This window comes from Camelina sativa, chromosome 3 (assembly GCF_030686135.1).
Source record: "Camelina sativa cultivar CO46 ecotype springtype chromosome 3, ASM3068613v1".
Classification (NCBI taxonomy): Eukaryota; Viridiplantae; Streptophyta; class Magnoliopsida; order Brassicales; family Brassicaceae; genus Camelina; species Camelina sativa.
In genome coordinates, this window is record NC_141882.1 from 26,888,148 (window position 1) to 26,908,023 (window position 19,876).

A 19,876-nucleotide genomic window follows, 5' to 3' on the forward strand; every position below is an offset into this window, starting at 1 on the left:
ACAAGAAAAAACGTTTGTTTCTTCTGATGTGGGACTTTGTCACGTTAGTATACTAGGTAACGTCTCATGCTTTGCGTGAGTTTGAAATTAATATACTCCCTCCTTTTTATAATATAGGATGTTTTAGAGGTTTTTCTTTGTTTATAATATAAGATGTTTTCAACTTTTTAAGTAACTTTTAAATTACTTTTTTATTTTTTATTATTTATTTTATGCAGTCTTGTTTATGATTAGTTGAACTTTTTTAAAGTGGTTATTTCTTAATCTGCGTGCTTTCACTCAAAACATCTTATATTTTGAAATGGAGGGAGTAACAAAATATAATTATATATCTTTAAAGGAGTTTAGTAAATTATTGAAGAAATTGGTTATTTAATAGTTTATATTGCATGAATATTATTTTAAATAAGTATATTTCAAAAAAAAAAAATGTTTTCCTCAATTACTGTTTTATAGCTTTCTTAGTTCTCTTAATAGTCTTTTCACTGTCCAACAAACGCAAGAAAACTAACATATACTTTATTAAATTTTTAGATTCAACTATGAAGATAAATATAATTCGAGATAATTAATCGAAAACTAAAGACGCGCTTTGGAGATGATTGATGAAGTCATAAATTGAAATCATGTGGAAAATGATCTAATTGTACCAATATAATTGAGACCAAAACCCAATTTATATATATTTACAATTCACAACAATTTGGTTTTAATAAATTAATATAAACTATATATTATATATGTTAATTAAATATTTACTCATAAATGATACATGATTAAAATAATATTAAAAATTGAATGGAAATTTAGTTACATAATAACTTCATATGATTATTTATCTTAAAATTTATGCAAATATAAAACAAAATAGGAAATACGCTACATATCTTAAGATGACAAGTAAAATGGAAATAAAACTATCCATCATGATGTTCATAATATAAGATTAATATATATGCAATACTAATATCCAAAAACGAAGACAATTTAGATGATAGAAAAATTATATACTTCATCATATTTTAAAACAAAAATATCATATACATATATATATAGATATTATATTATATCTTACATATATATATATATATCATACACACATGTTGAACTTTTTTTTTTTTGTCCACCAAACATTAATCTAGAAAATAACTCCAAGGTTGGTTGCCCAAACCGGAGGATAAGAGTTTACAAAAGAAATTTCAGAAGGTAAAGATCTCGAGGAACGAGCAAGACGATCTGCCCGAACATTAGATGTCCGTGGAATCTTCGAAAGCGTGAAAGAAGGAAAGGAAGAGCGGAGCAAGCAAAAATCATCCAACAAGTTGGAGAAAACGGGCCACTCATCAGGAGATTGTACCATCGCCACTAATTCTGTACAATCCGTCTCAAAACGTTGACAATCGACATCCCTCGCCAGCAGGGATTCCATTGCCCAAATCAAGGCATGAAGCTCCAAATGTAGGGGAGAAGGGCTCCGTCGTTGACTTCATGCTCCCATTAACACCGTGATATCCTCCCTGTCACAAAACAACCAACCCAATCCTACAAAAGGGTCCGAGACCTTCCAAGAACCATCAACCTGACACCGGGGAGAAGGGTCCCGAACCTCCACAGGCAAAGGATCTAGTGCAGCTGAGTAGAAGGACTTGACCTCTTCCCATAACACTTTGTCATTGGTCGCCTGATTAATAACCTCAATTGGTTCCGCTTCAATTCCTTGAAAAACTTTTTTATTTCTATCCTTGCAAATTGACCATAAGAGCCACGGTAAACGTAGACATATATCCGGGACATCCGTCTGGGATAATGCCCGCCAAAAGAGAAAATCCAGATTCGAATATATTGAACCATAGGGAAACCCCCCAGGGTTCTAGGCAATCGGGGACAAATCCCATATCCGACGTGAATGAAAACACTCAAAAAGAGCGTGATTTATAGTCTCCACCTCCGAATCACATCGTTTACATAGAGTATCACACCGGACACCCCGATGTGCCAGCCGCTCCATTACAGGGAGGGAGCCGGAAGCAATCTGCCAAAAGAAATGTTGAACCTTCGGAGGAACCTCAAGTTTCCAAGCGTGTGCCCTAAGCGTCGTGCACGACGGTCCATATTCTACCTCCTTGATTAATTCCCGGGCTAACCGATAACCCGATTTAACCGTATATTGCCCTGATTTAGTTTAGTGCCAAATCAATTTATCGGGTTTATAAACTTTACTAATCTCCATAGAGTGAATAATTTAGTCATCCAAGGGGTCCAAAAACTCCTCAAGAATTGGCATGTGCCACTCCTTAGTAGTTAGATTAATCAAATGATTAACCATTAAACTGGGAAGTAACAATCTTCCTCGACCATTCGCTGGTCGTGGTGGATTATCCGGAATCCACGGATCCCGCCAGACCGAAACCTGACAACCTGAACCTATCGCCCAACGTGATCCGTGTACCACCAAACCTTTACTTGAAAAAATACTCCTCCAAGAAAAAGAGGGGGAGTATGGCTTTTTGGCTTGTAAAGGATGTTGTTTTCGAAAATAACGTCCTCGCATTACCCGAGCCATCAGCGAATTCGGATAATGAATTAACCGCTAAAACTGCTTTGCCAACATTGCATCGTTGAATTGTTCCAAAGACCGGAAACCCAAACCACCATCACATTTATCCGTGAAAAACTTATCCCATGCTAACCAATGCATGCCTCGTGCCTTATCATTCGACTTCCACCAAAATTTTGAGATAGCACTCGTTAATTTAGACGTCAGCTCCTGCGTTAATTTATAACAAGACATGACATGAGTTAGGAGAGCCAACGCTACCGATTTTATCATAACTTCCTTCCCCCCCTTTGGATAAATACTTAGCCGACCAACCATTCACTCGATCATCCAAACGGTCGTTCACATAACTAAAAACCTTAGTTCTTGAACCCTGGAAGTTCTCGGGAATACCTAGATATGAACCCATACCACCTTCTTTGGAGATACCTATAACAGATTTCAATTGAATCCTTCGATCAGACGGAACTTTCTTCCCAAACATAATAGAGGATTTTTCTAAATTTACCTCTTACCCCGACGCTTTCCCATAATCTCCTATAATTTCCATAACCTTAGAGCATTCTGCCGCCTCTGCTTTACAGAAAAAAAACTGTCATCTGCAAACAACAAATGTGAGACAGGCGGACAATCCCGAGCCAACTTAATACCGGTGATCCTATTCTCTCTTTTAGCCTTCTTAATATTAGCAATTAAAACCTCTGTGCAAAGTATGAACAAGTAAGGAGATAAGGGATCTCCTTGACGTAAACCCCTATGTGGCCTAATAGAACCCCGTGTCTGTCCATTGATAAGTACCTGATATGTAACCGAGGATACACACCACATAATCCAGGAGATCCATTTCCTATCAAACCCCAATTTAACCATTACAACTTCTAAAAAGTCCCATTCAACGCGATCATAAGCTTTGCTCATATCCGTCTTAAAGGCAAGAAAGTCCGTCTTACATCGAGGATTTGTATTTAAGCCATGAAACATTTCCTGAGCAACCAGTATATTATCTGTAATTAAACGACCAGAAACAAATGTCGATTGGGTGTCTGAGACAAGAGACGGAAGGAGCCGTTTCAACCGAAAGCAGAGGACTTTAGAGATAATCTTATAACTCACATTACAAAGACTGATCGGTCTAAATTCCGTCATCCGTTGAGGCCTTTCGTTTTTAGGAATGAGATAAATATTTGTTTCATTCAATCACGGATCAAAGCGATCCGTACGAAAAAACTCTTTAATCAAAGCCACCAAGTCCTCTTTTAGGGAAGCCCAGAACCTCTGGAAAAACAAGGATGTCATCCCATCAGGTCCTGGTGTTTTCTCGGGGTGCATCGCAAACAAAGCCCTGCGAATCTCTGCTTTCGTAATTTCCTTTATTAAAATCATGTTCATACTATCTGAAATCAATGTGGGAACTTCCTGTAGCATCTGGTAAATCCCCCTCACATCAGACCGCTTAAAAAGATCCGCAAAATAATTAGTCGCAATATCCTCCATATCAGAGTCTGATTCCGTCCATACATTCTCATGACTGAATAAGCCAGAGATCCTATTCCTAGCCCGCTGCTTTTTCGTAGAAGCGTGAAAGTACTTAGTATTTTTGTCACCAACCCGTAACCAGAACTTCCGACTCTTCTGTTGCGAATAAACCTCCTCATCCCGATATGCCTCCTTCGGTTTCCTCTCTATACTATGGATCTCTTCCTGCGAATTCGAGTCATCCATTTTTGCCTCCTGTAAGGCTGCCTTCAAGGAGGAGATAAGCATGGGCCCAAAGGAAACATTGTTCTTCCGCCACCAAGAAATAGAATTACGACAACTCTTTAACTTGTCCACAAATACCGGTATCCAAAATTTTTTTGTACAATTCCACCCAGACTCCACCGCCCCAGATAACCCATCCTTGCCTAGCCAACGCTTGTCAAACCAAAATTGACGTTGCCGCCGAAAATCCGTTTTAAAGCAGGTGGCCAAAATAGGACTGTGATCAGAGGCAATTATCTCTAAATAATCAACCTTTGAACGTGGGAAAAGACAATGCCAATCCTCATTAGCTAAAGCACGATCTAGGCGGCATCGGACGATCTAGGCGGCATCGGACGATCTGATTATTTCGTCTATTACCTCGCCAGGATAGCTGCTCACCATAACAGGAAAACTCTAGCATTCCGCAATGTCGGATCATAGAATTAAAGGGTACAAATGAGGATATTGGTCTTAAAGCACCACCTCTTTTCTCATGATTCCCAACAAGTTCATTAAAATCGCCAATCATTAACCATGGGTCAATTCGATACGAACCAATATCAATTAACTTGTCCCAAACCTTATGTCTATGTTGAGGAACTGGATCCCCATAAACAAAAGTAAAAAATACCGTCTGTTGTCCCACAAAGGCTTGAACATCGATTAACCGATTACTTTCAAATAAAATAGAAAGTGTTATTTCATTCATAAAAAATAGCTAACCCACCACGGGAGCCGCAGGGATCAACCGAATACAAATTATCATAACCAAATTTATTCTGAAACTTTTGTAAATAAGAATAACATTTTTTTTATTCTGATAAAAATAAAATATATGGGCGGTGTTTCTTCCACAAATCTCCCAAGTACTCCTCTGTTAGGTCTGCCCCAATACCCTGACAGTTCCAACTTATGACCTTCACGTTTGAGCCGGTGGTTTCGGGAGAGCCACCATCCCCTTCTTGACTGGTCGACCGCCACCATTAGGTTTGCCATCCATGGCTTTAGTCCCTTGTTTGCCCATCCCTTTTAGTTTGAGACCCTCACCTGCAGGATTAGATAGAGCTTTAGCTAGCAAACGCTTGCCGGGAGAAGCCAATGACAAGACTGGTTTTTTAAAAATTTTCTTGACTCGAGAACTATGAAGTCTCGAACAATCACCAGCCTTGGATCCTAGATCAACCTTGCGCAAAGCAGAACTAACACAACACTTCAGATGAATCAGAGACCTCCTCCCAAATCAATCGGTAAAGAGGAGGAAAGGATACCTTGCACATTAACCTCAGATGAATCAGAGACCTCCGATCCTAAACCCCTCAAAGGTTCAGTATCCTGCCCATTCACAACATCACACTCCTGTGGGAGACTACCATCCGAGAATTCACCATCCTCTAAAAGATCATCATTAGCTTGCTCAAAATCCGAACCTACTAACCCCTTGCTATCAGCCTGGTGAGGAGAACCCTCCATTGTTGTATCTAGCTGAGTCTCCTCAATGTCCGAAGCTGCCCTGCCCGCTCCAACCACCACCTGAGCCGACTTCTCCTTAGACCCTTGCTTAACCTTATATAAAGGCTTAGGCCAAATCGACCCTGATCCCTTCTTGTTTAGATGAAAAGGAGGAACCTGACTCGTTTGCTCACCCGTAGCAACCAGAGGTCCACACTTGCCACCAACATTGCCCAACTCAGATACACCAACTGAACGTTTCTGATCACATGTCGATCCATGATGTCTGCCCTGATAGTAAGAACCGGAACTACCAGCCCCAACTGAACCATCATGTGATTGGAAACCTTGAGCCCTCTTGGCAAACTTCCTAGGTTTCTCCCATCCACCCTCATTATGAAACACCCCTTGTTTCACCATACCTTCCTGTCGCTGAATCCCTCTCTTATCATGTTGCTGCTCAAAACCCTAAACACCATCTGACTTACTAAGCTCCGGACAAACCCTCACATCATGAGTGAGCCGAGAGCAATTCTCACAAAATCCCAACAACTTTTCATACTCAAGAGTAACTATAACTTCATCCCCAGAATCAAATGGCACTACCAGTTTAAAGAGCAGGGGATTAAAGCCATTAACAGTAACACATATACTACCCGATTCTTCATCAATGCTTCGAATAAGTCCAATCTTCTTACCAATTGCCTCCAAAGTGGCAACCTCCCAAAGGTGCATCGGAATACCAGTAACTTTCACCCAGAAATTGATAGCAGAAGGATAAGTTGATGATATGATTGGCTCCCATTTAACCAAAGAGATCATCCAGCCATCAAAATGATAAGGATCGTTGTGTAAAACTCCTTGCAGGTCAGCCTCCTCTGAGAAATTGAACTGAAAGGTGTCTTGGCCCAGATCTGCTCCCACCACATTGTCCTCAAGCTTCCAAATCTTCGGCAAAGTGGATACCAAGGACTCCATTCTCTGAACCGAAGGATTCATCAGTCTCCCAATAAGGGTAAGAGAGAACTGCTGAATCCTTTGAGCCAAGACTGAGTTAGAGATCTTCACAGTCTCTGTGCGCACCAAAGGAGCCTTACCCTTGAGGAAGTTTGATTGAGCCATCAGAAATCGTCGAACAACCCAAACCACCACACACCGCCGATGACAGCCAACAAAATAGAGAAACACATTGAACAGAGACCAATGGTATAACAAGTCGTATGCAATGCGTAACATATATACCCATACGGAAACCCTAATTCTTGGAATCGTTTGGTGGGATACGCCAAACAAAAGAATCCCAAATTGCAAAACCTTCTTTAATCCCCTATCAATCCCAGATCCCACACACCAGAAGATATGGAAACTTAATCTCCCAACTCGATATGACCATCGGATCTTAGACTTAAATACCCCGATCGAAATCGAAATCCCTACCGTTAATACCGTCGAATCCAAATCCGATTCAGGGAACAACCCCACAACCCTGAAACAAATCCCTCTAACATCCCACACAGAGACATGTCTATCAAATCCGATCCAATCCCATAGATCCGACTGCAACAAGATCCCTCTTGCACAATCAGGACCTCGAGACAAAGGGGTAATCCCATTCAAAAGCAGAGACAGACTTCCGATCTGCCCCCGAAACCTCTCACCCCGTGGAGAACACGAGAGACCCTCCCTCTTTCTCCCATCGACACCCAATCCCACCATTCAAAAACCTCAAGCAGCAGTAATCGCCATCGCCATCGCCATATTGAAGTAAAAAAATAGATGGACATGTTGAACTTCTTATAAACATAATAGCACATGTTACATATATGTATATTGAAATAAGCTACGGCAATGTTTAGTTTAATACTGAAAATTTTAGAATTTATATACAAATTTATGAAATTTTAGAATTTATATACAAAATTAGCGAGATGTGTGTCTTGATATTTATTAAGGAAATTGTAGCTATGATAATATTATAAATCTATTATTTAATTGGGTAGTAGTTGCTGCACTAATCTTTATATCAATTCATATTTCATTGTCATAATAGTTAGTACATAAACTATATAAGAGTTACAGAAATGCAATAACTAAATATTAATATCTTTTATTATTTATTATATTCTTAATTGTCATTAATCATCCATTTCAATGCTATAAATATTATGGAGGTGACAAAAATGTCAACATAAACACAAATAAATAATTGCAGTTAATGAAAATATAGTGCCTTAAAACATGGATATGATTATAAATCTGAGAGTTACAAAATATTTGATAGAATATGTAAGTTAATGAAATATGTGGGAAATTTCATAAAAATAAATTCATTGTGAATAAAAAACTGATTTTTTTTGTTTTAATTATAAAATTTTCAAAGTTACTATAAATATAAAGATATGATAGAAACTTCAATCTCAACAAATTATAATTTTGAATATACATTTCCTTCTCTATTTAAACGAAATATGAATTCAGTTATTTCTCTATAAATGTTTATAAATTCTATATATTAAAATATACTTTAGTCTTTAGTAGAATGAAATTGTAAAATAATTTAAAGTAGAGTTACCTTCTAAGACTTGGTTCCATAACTTGTCAGGTGGCACTTCTGGAGTTGACAACTGTAAAAAAAACTTAAACTCCAGTTTTGTAAAACATAATATTGTCAAAATCTACCATTTATGGGCTGTGTACACATATATGGCCCAGTTTATCCTTCTCATCTATATTATTATTTTTGAAGTACATTTTGTGTTATGCCCTTGAAGTTTTGGTTATTTTATTTATTTTATTTACAACATTAACCCCTAAATTTTTTCCAAAATTAACATTACTACAGATTTTGTTTTCTAAATATTTTACATTTCATTCCAACTAAATAAATAACAGTAATCAATATGGAAATAGAAACTATCATACAGTATATTTAACTACACATTATGTTGTGTTTTGAAGATATTATATATTTGAATCATTCACAAACAAAGAAAACAACAATTTGATTCTTATTTTGTTTTCCAAAATCTGTGAGATTTGATTATTAACGTAAGAAAAGCTTCGATTAACATTTAATTAAATATTATAACTAACATATATAAACTTATGATCTAGTGTCAAATAAAACCTAATGTGCACTCAACCACGATCTAGTGGTATCGTCATAACACTTCAAGGTCGAATCCACAGAGACCAAACGATACACTATGAAATTATATAGATCGAGTACAGCTAAAGCAAAAGAAAGTTTGTGTTTCAAGTAATCGATTAAAAGCAGAAAATAAATAACGGTTTTGAAATCAAAAAAAAGTATTGGGCGTAGGGAATCAGTTGGGAGATTACAATCACAAATTTAGATGAAAGATTGGAAAAGCATTAGACACCGTTCTTAAACTCAAAACTCAATTATAAAACTAACTTACTTCCGCAGCGATAGCTAACTATGCAAAGAAATAACTAGACCCTAAACTTCCGTTTGGATCTAGCTAAACAAGCAAGCATTAAAGCTCAAGTTTTGATTCGTTCACAAGGTGCCTCAACTTCAACTTATGTTGGCTAAGGTCAACCTTGCTCACCTATGTTTCTTTCAAGTAACTCAACAACAATTTCGGTGCCCTGATGAGTTTAACCTAAGATCTTAATCTAGGTGATCAGTCTAGCTTAAGCAATAAGAACAACTATAGATGAAGAACAATAAGATCAATCCCAAATCTAACAAACCTAAGTTCAGAGAATCATAAACCCCCTTTTGAAACCCGAAACCCAATAGTAAAACTACTCAGACATAGAAATAAAAGAACAGCAAAACAAGGTTGAAGAAATCATAATTTAATTGCAAAGAGAAGTAAAAAGGGTTCAAAAATCTTCTCCAAAGAGATACAAAGGATTAGAGATCTTCTCCCAAGCTTACAAGTCTCAAAAGCGGCGTAGAATAAAAAGGTGTCTTTCTAGAGGTCGAGCCTCGTGCTTAAATAGTAAAATAAAACCCTAAAAGTCGGTTTAAAACGAAAAAGGAAAAGTTGCTTCGGGTTCGGGATCGGTCGATCCGAATGTGGATTGGCTGATCCAGAATGCTTTTTCTGTGTTTGCTCCATCTGCTAGCTTGTCCGATCGGTCTTCAACCAATTTAGCTCCAAATGCATGCTTTCATCCCCAAAATACTCAGTTTCCTTCAAAAACAACCAAGAACCTGTACAGACTCATAAACGACTAAAAAGACTCTAAAAACACACTTTGACTCAATAAAAAACTCAAAACAAACCTAAAAACTATGGTTAAAACCTATAGAATACAGACACATCAACTTAAATAAAATTTTTAACTATTACGAATATGTAAAACTAAAAAGTGTAAAATACTATATAATGTGGTTATATAGTAGATGAGTTATAAAGATGACATGTTGGAATTAATAAAATATTATGAAATTTGTGTTAATACAGGTTAAATCCTCATTTAATTACATATCAACCTACTAATATTAAAATATTTGACATAAATCAAGTTAGTTTAACTAAGATTGTGTAAAATAATTAAATCATTAGGAAAAATGTGACTTAATCACAACATATAAATTACTTATGTATTTAGTTTTCTATTTTTTTGTTATAATAACTAAAAATCAAAATAGAATCTCAAACACTAAACAAAACAAAATAAATATAACAAACAAATGATCCTGAAGTGTATTGTGGGTTAAAAAAATAATATAAATATTTATCCGCACAACAACCAGAAAATTTAGTTATTTCTCTATTTACAAAACCTTTAATATTTAACAAATAGATACAACATAAATATAAATTATAATAAAACTTATATGCCCATGGTAATCTAGTATATACACTTTTGAAGTACATTTTGGATTCTACCCTTTAAATTATACTTATTTAAATAGTTATTTACAAAGTTAATCCTTAAAAATTTGCATAAAAAGACAATAAATAAAAATATGGGAAATCAATTATATTTAATATAGAAAATCGATCGATTTAAAATATATTTTAGTAGTATGAAAATTTTTAAATAATTTAATAATCATATTATGTGATTTGTTTCTGTTAAAGTGAACAAATATATAGAAAATTACCATTGGTCAATATGATAAAAAATATATTAAAAAGAATGAAACATCTTATAATATGTTACCTTGACTCAAGTTGTTTTTTTTTAGACATGTGACATGTGACAAGTTGTTTTTTTTTAGAATTTTACAATGATCTCTTCTTTATTATATAAAGATTACACATGATTCCAACAAATGTAATATTTTGTTGATACATTGCTCACTACTGCTTTTGTCAAAATCGCTAATCTTTGAAACAATCAAGAAATTATCTTAAAACATGGAATTGCTTACTGCTTTGCTGCATAAACTCCAGAAAATATATTTGAAACTGTATTCGAGAGAGAAGATAATGAATTTGGTCTCTTCACTCTCTGATGTTGATGATGTTCTTTTCCATTATTGTTCTTCTTAGTGGATCCATCACCTATTTGGAGACACACACAATGTATTAAAATAAACAAAGATAAGATAATAAGAGATGAAAGAAACAAGTTTTTATAGGAGAGATTTTTAAACTTAGTTTACCAGAATCTAGATTGTTCGAAGCTTCTTGCAGATATGTTATTTTATTCCGTGTTGATCCATTTAACGGTGTTGTTGTGGTCTTGTTTCTTCTGGACTTTTAGTTGCATTCTCTTTTGTTGCTCTTCTAAATCTTTAGCAATCTTCTCAAAGCTCGAACAATCACAATCAATATCATATAGTAGACCAGTTGTTGTAGGAGGATCTGATTGCGGCGTTGCGGCAAACGATGTAAAAGGATCTGAGTGTATTGTTGCGTCAAACGGTGACGGATCGTTGATGAGAGAATCTGTATAAATTTAAGCATTCATCATTAGTTAGACAACCTACTGTCTAATGATCTTCTTCCCATGATGATGATCATCATTAAGTTCCCACAAGTTTGTTACTACAAAAGATATTTAATGACGTACCAGTTGTAGCAAACGGATCATTAAACACAAACCAATCTTCATGAATCTGATCATCTTGATCATGATCATTAGGTTTATGCAACTTTGTTAATTCAAAATACATAATTTGAAAACCAATATATTCTTCGTAAGCAACAAAACAGTCTTAAAACGATAAACAAAAGGGTTTGATCTTTAATCAGGTACCTGGTGGTTCAGTAGCAGTAGCACTAGTAGTAGTAGCAGTAGGATCAGTTAATTTTTTCATCAGATATATTTGCTGAGAAAGTAAATCATTAAATTTAGCTATATGACGACCCAATTCACATCGTTTGTGGTATACTTTGAAAAAATTTGGACTCTCTCTTTCAAGATGTTTCCAAACTCAAAAAAAAAAAAAAAAAAAAAAACTTTTGAGTTGTTTTGTTTCCGATTTTGAAATCCAATTGTGTTCTTTTTCGATATAAACTTACTTGCCATAGTGATATTTTGACAAATCTGGTGATGATCATAGAGATAAGTCATGGTTTGTTCCAAACTCATGTACTTTTGAATACAACGTTCGATTTTTTCCTGGACCTAAATAGAGAATTTGAGAGAGATCAGTGTCAAATAATATTTAAGAATTTGAGGAGAAACCAAAAAATCGAATCACTCATACATTATCTATGATGCTTGGAACGTTACAGTTTCCACTCATAACTTGAAAAATCTATACTTTTTCAAAAAAAAAACTTGAAAAATTCTAGACGGAGAGGTTTGTGTTTCTCAAAAGTCAAAACCTTCGGTTTATGAAGTCTCTTTCTTTCATTGATATATAAATCATGCGCCAAATATATAACTAACTTTGTTGACTTTTTAATAAATCAAAAAATTTTGATTGGTCGTTTAAAGATTCTAAAAAATGTAAATCTAACTCTCTCAAACGACTCCAAAATTTGATTGGTCGTTCTAGATTATATTGGGTTGCTTGTGTTTATCACTTTGATTATTTAATTATAAAATAACCAATATAATCTATTTTTTTGTTTTATATATTTTAAAAGTTAACTACGTACGCCAAAACAATATTGAGAACAAAAAAAAAATAGTATTTAGTTTAGATTTAATAATTAATCATATATGTTGGCATTCATGTGTATGTATGTATATATTTTGCTCATGGCTCATATAACTTTTATAAAGTATAAGAGAAATGGACAAATATTAATTATTTCATTTGAGTCTAATTATTCAACACTGATAGGAAGAAAACTGTGATTACGCATTTAACAGTGATAAGGTACCTAAGAAATATTCAAAAGACTCAAAACTATCAAATTCCTCTATATCCCAAACATTTCTTTGCACCCACAGAAATGCAGAACTCATCTGCAATGTCGGAACAATATACGTAGACCCTCTGACCTCCCTAATAAAATGCATTCACCAATGTCATAACTAAATTAACCTTTAGTTTCAGTTCATCTAATCTTGCACTTTGAGATTCCAAGACATGGACATGTCTTCACAGATGAGATGATTATATTGATACCTAAAAAGGCTGAAACATATCCATAGGAATGAAACTAGACAAAGACAACCTCAAATTTAGCACAAGGATTGTTTTCAATGTGAGTACTTAGACTCGAATTTCCCTCGAATTTGAAGTTGTACAAAGCTTGTCGTTGCGTTAGGCCAAGTGGATAAATCTTGTGTACTCTAAGCTCACTGTCTCCTCTTAAGCTTACAGGCCTTTCCTTCTTCCAAACCGGCTCATGTTTAAGAGACTTGAATTTGGTGAGAACCGCGGATTCTAGAGCTTCCTGAGTCAGATTTTTACCCCTGGATATTGGACAACAAAAAGGTTCCCCGAAAACAGTATTCCGGTTAATCCTACCCTGTGCTCTGAATAAGTGGTGAAATAGGTAAAGCTTTCTAACCTTAAAAAGATGGATTCCATTTCAAACCGGCCTCTTTCTCTAACAAAAACATGATAAACTGTGTCTGATCCTCCCCTGCTGCATTTGCATGGCCGTTTCTTGAAATTCGGGCTTTTCTCTTCTTGTTCTCGGGCCCTCGTGGCCAGGAAAATGCAGAGACGGCAAGAAGAGTGTACAGCAGCCATATCAACAAGTGCCTTGAAAGAATCTGAAGGACCCTCGTACTTCCATCTAAATCAAAACAGAAGCATGAAGAAGCTTTCAAGAAGAAGTTGTTACATATATATACAATCATTTAATAGAAAAAAAAAACTGAACCTTAGTGTCTGATTATAAGCAGCAGGATTAGCTGCCAGATACTTCATTCTCTTTGCAACTGGCTCCACATCTTCCATACTCTTAATGTGAAGGAACGAGTCTGAAGCAGGTGCGAATTCTTCTATATTTGGAGGACCAACAACCACCGGGACGGATCCTGAGAGGAAATGTTGAAAACGTGTTTATGGAAACAAATACTTCTTTGTCTAATGACATAACCAACAAGAACTTGTAAGATATGCTAACAGAGACAGACTAAAACATACCAGCAACTAGGGATTGGAAGAATTTCTCAGTGACATAATCCTCCTCGTTAGTGTTCTCAAAAGCCAAACTGAATTTGTATCGCTTAAGAGCTTCAACCTTGTCAACTATATGAAATTTAAAAACAATCAAACTGACAACTCATTTTTAATCCAAATCTCTAACTTGAACAATTTACTTCAATGTCTACGTTACCTTTTCCATCCCGGTTCCGATGACAACCACCATAAGAATCAATCTTGATGTTAGTCTTCATCAGGCCTTCAAGTGCTTGTAGACGAAAGTTCCGAGCACCACAATTGGAAATAAAAGCAGCTGCGATAGCTTTCTCGGTCTTTGGCTGTACTGGCGCCATAATATCATATTCCGCCCACGAAAAATACCCAACAGGAACATCTGATGATAGACTAGTGGTCATCACAATATCATAACCTCTCCTGAAGAACAAAACAGCCCCATTTATATATACACATCCTACCAAAGCAAAAAAAAATTGTCATGGAAACACGTTTAAAGCACTGTTGAGATTGTGCTTACCCACCGTCGTGCCTGAGCGAGATCATTTTCTGGATAGTACTGTGCTGACTCCATGGAACGGATTATACTAAGAGTTCCAGGTTGTTGACCTAATCCAAACGCAGCATCCGGTGTCTTACCTGAACTATCTCCAAATGTACAATCCATAGAACACGATTGAAAGTCCTATCAATTGAGAGACAGTAATGATATCAATAACCCAATTCAGAAATACAAATTAGAAACTTCTTAACGTACTTAGGTTCTCTAGACTAAAACAATCAATCAAGCTTCTATAACTTTAAGCCCAAAAAGGAATGAATGATCAAAACATAAAAGATTTTTAGCTAAAGAACAGAACAAACCCAATCTTAACAGAGCAGTTTTGATTAATTATACCTTTGATCCACCAGAGATAAAAATCGGATCTTTAGTGAAATCTCTAGAATAAGAAACTGAATCTTCTCTCGTCAACCACTCCTCGCAGTGGTCCGTGAACAATCCGATCTTCTTCCGATCGGATCTAGCCGGAGGAGACTGCGAGAGTGATGAAGGAGACTGGGTGAAGAAGTCGGTCAACGTATCGACCAAAGCGACTTTATCGAGCCGACCCAGGAACCCGATCTCAGCTATAACTACCAGAGCAACGCAGATTGGTAGCAAATTCGACAACTTTCGCTTGATTGATGTAGATGGTGAAGAAGAAGATGATGAAGATGATGATGAAGAAGGAGAGCCATTGGCACTGGCTCCTCCTGATTCAGCTCCAATCCTGGGTCCTCGAAGATTCGAGAAAACACCCATTTAACGAAACGAGAGAAGGAATCCAAAGGGGATGAGAAGATGAGAAAAGTTTTTGCCTTTTTGGAGAGGATTTAATGAAATGAATGAATGTTCTGTCGTTAAATTGATTGATTTGGTATGTTGTTGTGTTTTGGGTTTAATGTTGTTTGTTTTGATTTTATTTGATTGTATCATACGACTTTGAGATTTAATTTTAGTAAAAATATGAGAAATGTGATGTGAATAATCAAAAGCTTAGCTTTAAAAGTCAATGCACTAGTTTTATGGGTCATCGACAGAGCCTGAATTCGCCACGTATAGTTTTTGAAGTTTTGATTGGCCTAGCTAAAGTAGCTAGGTGGTTTTTGTAATCCTTCATGTTACGTCCGCCCGGGTTCGGACTACCCAAAGTGAGTGTTTAAAATGTGGATTTATGGAAATCTATTAGAATTCAATTAAACAAGTCAGACCACCTTACCCCACGAAGGGATTACATGGTAGGATGAAAAAAGATGACTCTCCACAAGTTTCACAATGTGCAATTTTCACTGATGATTCTTATATGAGTCATAGTGAGGCAATGAAGCATAGCCTTATTCTCAACTTTCGAGATTACTACATGCATCACTCTTCATCTTCCGATAAGTCTTGCACCATGAATTTATATGAAAATACATTTTTGGGGAATCAAACACCAAAATTGATGGTGTAAAAGCTTTTAAACCACTCTAAGCCCAAGTATTTTCACATATTGATGAAAAAATGAGATTACTTTTTAAGGATTTTTTTTGATATTTTGGTGAAAATTTTATATGGCATTTAGTTAATTTTCATAAGATTATATGCCTTTTTCAGAAAAAAAGTTTTTACACTCTTATTATGGTAAAAAGTAAAAACTCATTTGAAACTGGAAATTGTTATTTAATAAGTAAAGGTTCTTAAGAATTTTCTCTCCCTTTTTACAAAAAAAAATCTTTGTAACTCTTTTCTGAATCCTAGAAGAGAAACAATTATCAGCCAATTTTTTTTGTTGTAAACATTATAAAACTCTAGCTTTTTTTTCATTTAAGCCAATGTAAATTTAACATAATTCATTGAGATAATTATAAAAATATTTTTTTTAAAAAACATTTCTACGTAAATATATGGTCGTAAATATTATTTTCACAAGTGAATACATTAAAATAATTTCACATATACTTATAAACAAAAATTAATTTTGTATTGTCAGATTCATTTTACTATCTTCTCTTTATAAATATTGTTTTCGAAACTAAAATTGTAAGAGATGGCTTTTTTTTTACAACAAGTATGGTTTCAATTGTCTAAACTCATTTTCTTATATAACAAAATTTGTTTCTTTAAATTTTAATCTATCGATAAATTAGTAAAATATCGTATTTTTCGTCGGCTAATGTACCTCTTCGAAGTTCCAAACAGGTAGGTGAATTTTTTTGACTTTAGGATTCATTTCTTGTCCCAAATATTCACTTATAACATACCATATTTTCAGTAGATATGCGTAATTTTTCTACCGCATGTACATTCCCATAATGATGCGTAATTTTATTTCCAAATTTAGCACATCATTGTTAAATTAAATATGACTATATCCAAAATCTTTATTGTTGTATAGATTATATTTGGTAGTTAAGATATTCTTGTACACTAAATAAACACATATCAATGAGATTAACTCCTCAAGGAGATTATTCACAATCTTACAATCATCTCTAAAATTCTAAAAATAGCATCATATTTCAAAATTAGATTCTAAACTTTAAACTCTACTCCTAAAAACTATTCCCTAAATGTAAAATATGCAACACAAACATAAAAACAAAATGATATAAATTAATTTAAAATATTGTAATTGTGTTAATTAGTGTTATTTTGGAAATTTTGTGAAATGTGTGATAGAAAATTTATTTTAGTGCTACTTTAAATATAAAAAATATGATATTTTTGAAGTAGTAGGGTTTAGTATTTGAAGTTTAGTATTTATAATTTCGTCATTTTGTATATAAAAAATGGACAACAAAATATGATATTTTTGCAAATAGTATAGATAAAAAAAATATTTTCGCAAACGCTCCAATAAAGTTTAACATTATAAAAGGAATGATCATATATATAAATGAAGGTGGACTGGTAGAGTCTATCATGGTTTGATGCTCATTCTATACGCTGGCCAGGCCAACGTGACACAAAAGTAGACTAATTCTTTTAAATAAGTTATCAAATTATAAAAGATGTATACATAAGAAATCATATCAGATATCATTCTTGTGAGCGTCGCTCTTTTTCCTCCCAAATAGTGAAACCCTAGTTTTTCAGATTCGTGACTGGGAAGCCACTCTAGTGGTTGGTGCTTCTCGCTGACACCGTCAGTGGTCGTTTGTGTTGTAGTTTTTTTGGTTCTGCAATTCTTTTATCCCTTGTAATTTCGTTTGGAGAAGGGCTTATCTTGTTAGAAATGGTAGATCTTCACGGCGAGGGTGTTTGGTTCTGTCGGTGGTTAGCTTCTCCAGAGAGGGTTGTTGTTGGGTGTTCGAGATTTGTAGATCTGGCGGTGCTCTGTTTTTGTTGGTGGATCTCGAGGTTGGGTTTTCGGGAATCCATGGCCATGGTCTCATCTGTTTTTGCTGTTCGGTAAGCTGGCCTTCTGGCCATTCCTCTTCGACGTCTTGTTAGGGATAGATGGAATTGCTTTAGTTGGTGTTTGGTAGTGGTAGCTTTATGGTGGTCCTTAGTAGTATTGAGGTAGTAGCTTTCGTTTGGGATGTTTCAGCTCCTTGCTAAGCAGAGGTTTCACTTTGTTTGAATGTTATGGTAGAACCGTAAGTTTGCCGAGTTCCTTCTTCTTCTTATTGTTCATCGTGGGTGTTAGTCTTCTCCTTTTACGTCGGTCTCGTCTATGTGATTGGTGTTCTACGAGAAGTTAGGGCCTCTCTCCTCGCGTTTTGAAGACTTCTAGTCTGACGTTCTTGGGCGTATCAACGTCGTCGTCCCTTCGGAAGTGAGTGGTCTTGCTTGCCGCGTTATGAAGTCCCTGGTTCTTGGTTACGAGAGATCGGCACTCATCGTGTTAGGAGGTGGTTGATGTTACTCTTGAGTTGGCTGTGGGCATCCTTGGTAAATCTCATCCATTTGTGCCTTAGAAGAAAAGGTTCTTAGTTCTTTTGGTTCTATTGTTTCTCCTAAGGTTTTATGGCCGGTTGCTTTTGTTCTTAGATTAAGGTTGTTGTCCTCTTTCGTTCTAGTTATCAAAATGCTCTGTTATGTATGATTTTCTTTAGTTCCTTTGTTAGTTTCCGGGGAAATCTTGTTTTCCTCCGGCTTTTGACTCCGAGGACATTTGTGTAGTCCGCCGGCTTAAGCCTCTCCTCTTTTGGGCGTAGTATCCTACTTTGTATTCTACTTTGGTTAGAACCAAGTTTATGAATAATAATATGAGTTGACAAAAAAGAAATCATATCAGATACACCAAAGTCATCAATTACCCAAATGAGGGAGAGGGCAAATTTCCATATTTGGAAGTGAATTGTATTAAACTCGACGCAACAGTCTTCTTCTTTTGGGTTGCTTGCTTAGATATATAACTATGTATGTGGACCCAAAATAATCAGTTGCCACACTTCTGCCTTTTGTGCAACAGCATTTTTGTGTATAATAATCCCTAATTTTTTTTTCTGTTCAAGAACGTCCAACATGAGAGAGAGTATGATACTAAAATGAATGGGAACATAATTCTAAAAAATTTTGGGTGTGAATGGTTGCAGCGGTTGGGGCGGACAAATCCATCTGCGGATCAGACCGCTTTTTATTTACCATTCATCATGTGTAGTCCACAGTGGTGCGGTCTATAAAAAACAGAAACAAAACCGCAGCGGACTAACTGCGGACCGTTTTTCTTTACAAATAGAGTTGGACCGCTGCGGTCTATTGTCCACACTTAGAACTGGGCGGTCTGGTCCGTAGACGGATTTGTCCGCCCCGACCGCAGTTACCATTCAGACCCTTTGTTTGTCGGGAGGTATTGTATAGAGAAAAGATACTACTATTAATATTTATAATTAAGGAACCTATCTAAACTTCAATTCGGTTAATTCAGGTAACAAATAATATATGCCCAACCCTAACTAAACTTAAGTAGCAACATCTCAAAAGATTAATGTGGATCTCTACTAAACTAATTCTCTCCATTGTGTGAAGAAGGCAAGAAGTCAAGAACACCCATCAGCGACTAAAGTTCTCTCACACGTTACAGCTTCTTATTGGATAGACACGAACGTGGATGTCAGCTCAATTAAGTGACTATTTTTTTAAAAAACAAAAATTT

The 19,876-nt window shown here is 35.6% G+C and overlaps 3 protein-coding genes across 4 annotated transcripts; all 3 read right to left on the reverse strand.

The window, feature by feature from the left end:
• Positions 1-4,975: 4,975 nt before the first annotated feature.
• On the reverse strand, positions 4,976-7,507 carry LOC147947739 (uncharacterized). Its single transcript, XM_087506864.1, has 2 exons — positions 5,569-7,507; positions 4,976-5,347 (listed from the first exon to the last, which is right to left on the reverse strand). Exons 1-2 carry the CDS (start codon positions 6,167-6,169, stop codon positions 5,220-5,222), a joined length of 729 nt encoding a protein of 242 aa, XP_087362990.1. The 5' UTR covers positions 6,170-7,507; the 3' UTR covers positions 4,976-5,219.
• Positions 7,508-11,368: 3,861 nt separating this feature from the next.
• LOC147947740 (uncharacterized) lies at positions 11,369-12,431 on the reverse strand. The gene is made up of 5 exons (XM_087507428.1): positions 12,393-12,431; positions 12,205-12,310; positions 11,975-12,115; positions 11,753-11,842; positions 11,369-11,637 (listed from the first exon to the last, which is right to left on the reverse strand). Exons 1-5 carry the CDS (start codon positions 12,429-12,431, stop codon positions 11,384-11,386), a joined length of 630 nt encoding a protein of 209 aa, XP_087363554.1. The 3' UTR covers positions 11,369-11,383.
• An 802-nt stretch (positions 12,432-13,233) lies between these two features.
• On the reverse strand, positions 13,234-16,017 carry LOC104777890 (putative fucosyltransferase-like protein). 2 transcript variants are annotated; one of them, XM_010502213.2, is made up of 7 exons: positions 15,151-16,017; positions 14,777-14,937; positions 14,431-14,672; positions 14,238-14,342; positions 13,972-14,128; positions 13,654-13,884; positions 13,234-13,555 (listed from the first exon to the last, which is right to left on the reverse strand). In XM_010502213.2, exons 1-7 carry the CDS (start codon positions 15,553-15,555, stop codon positions 13,300-13,302), a joined length of 1,557 nt encoding a protein of 518 aa, XP_010500515.1. In that variant the 5' UTR covers positions 15,556-16,017; the 3' UTR covers positions 13,234-13,299. The 2 variants fall into 2 exon arrangements, with proteins under 2 accessions (XP_010500515.1, XP_087362991.1); XM_087506865.1 differs by having other exon boundaries at positions 14,773-14,937; positions 15,151-15,779.
• Positions 16,018-19,876: the final 3,859 nt, after the last annotated feature.

Bases quoted from the DNA above. Each gene is read 5' to 3' on its own strand.
- LOC147947739 (XM_087506864.1), bottom strand. From the start codon at position 6,169: ATGGTGAAACAAGGGGTGTTTCATAATGAGGGTGGATGGGAGAAACCT. The intron at 5,348-5,568 runs GTATCCTTTCCT...CTAATCCTGCAG, and splicing joins ATCTGAGGTTAATGTGCAAG to GTGAGGGTCTCAAACTAAAA.
- LOC147947740 (XM_087507428.1), bottom strand. From the start codon at position 12,431: ATGAGTGGAAACTGTAACGTTCCAAGCATCATAGATAAT. The intron at 12,116-12,204 runs GTAAGTTTATAT...TTTTTTTTTGAG, and splicing joins TCAAAATATCACTATGGCAA to TTTGGAAACATCTTGAAAGA. The intron at 11,843-11,974 runs CTACTACTACTA...TGTATTTTGAAT, and splicing joins AAAATTAACTGATCCTACTG to TAACAAAGTTGCATAAACCT.
- LOC104777890 (XM_010502213.2), bottom strand. From the start codon at position 15,555: ATGGGTGTTTTCTCGAATCTTCGAGGACCCAGGATTGGAGCTGAATCA. The intron at 14,343-14,430 runs GTAACGTAGACA...AATTTCATATAG, and splicing joins TCGGAACCGGGATGGAAAAG to TTGACAAGGTTGAAGCTCTT. The intron at 13,885-13,971 runs GTTCAGTTTTTT...GTTTTGATTTAG, and splicing joins GCTTATAATCAGACACTAAG to ATGGAAGTACGAGGGTCCTT.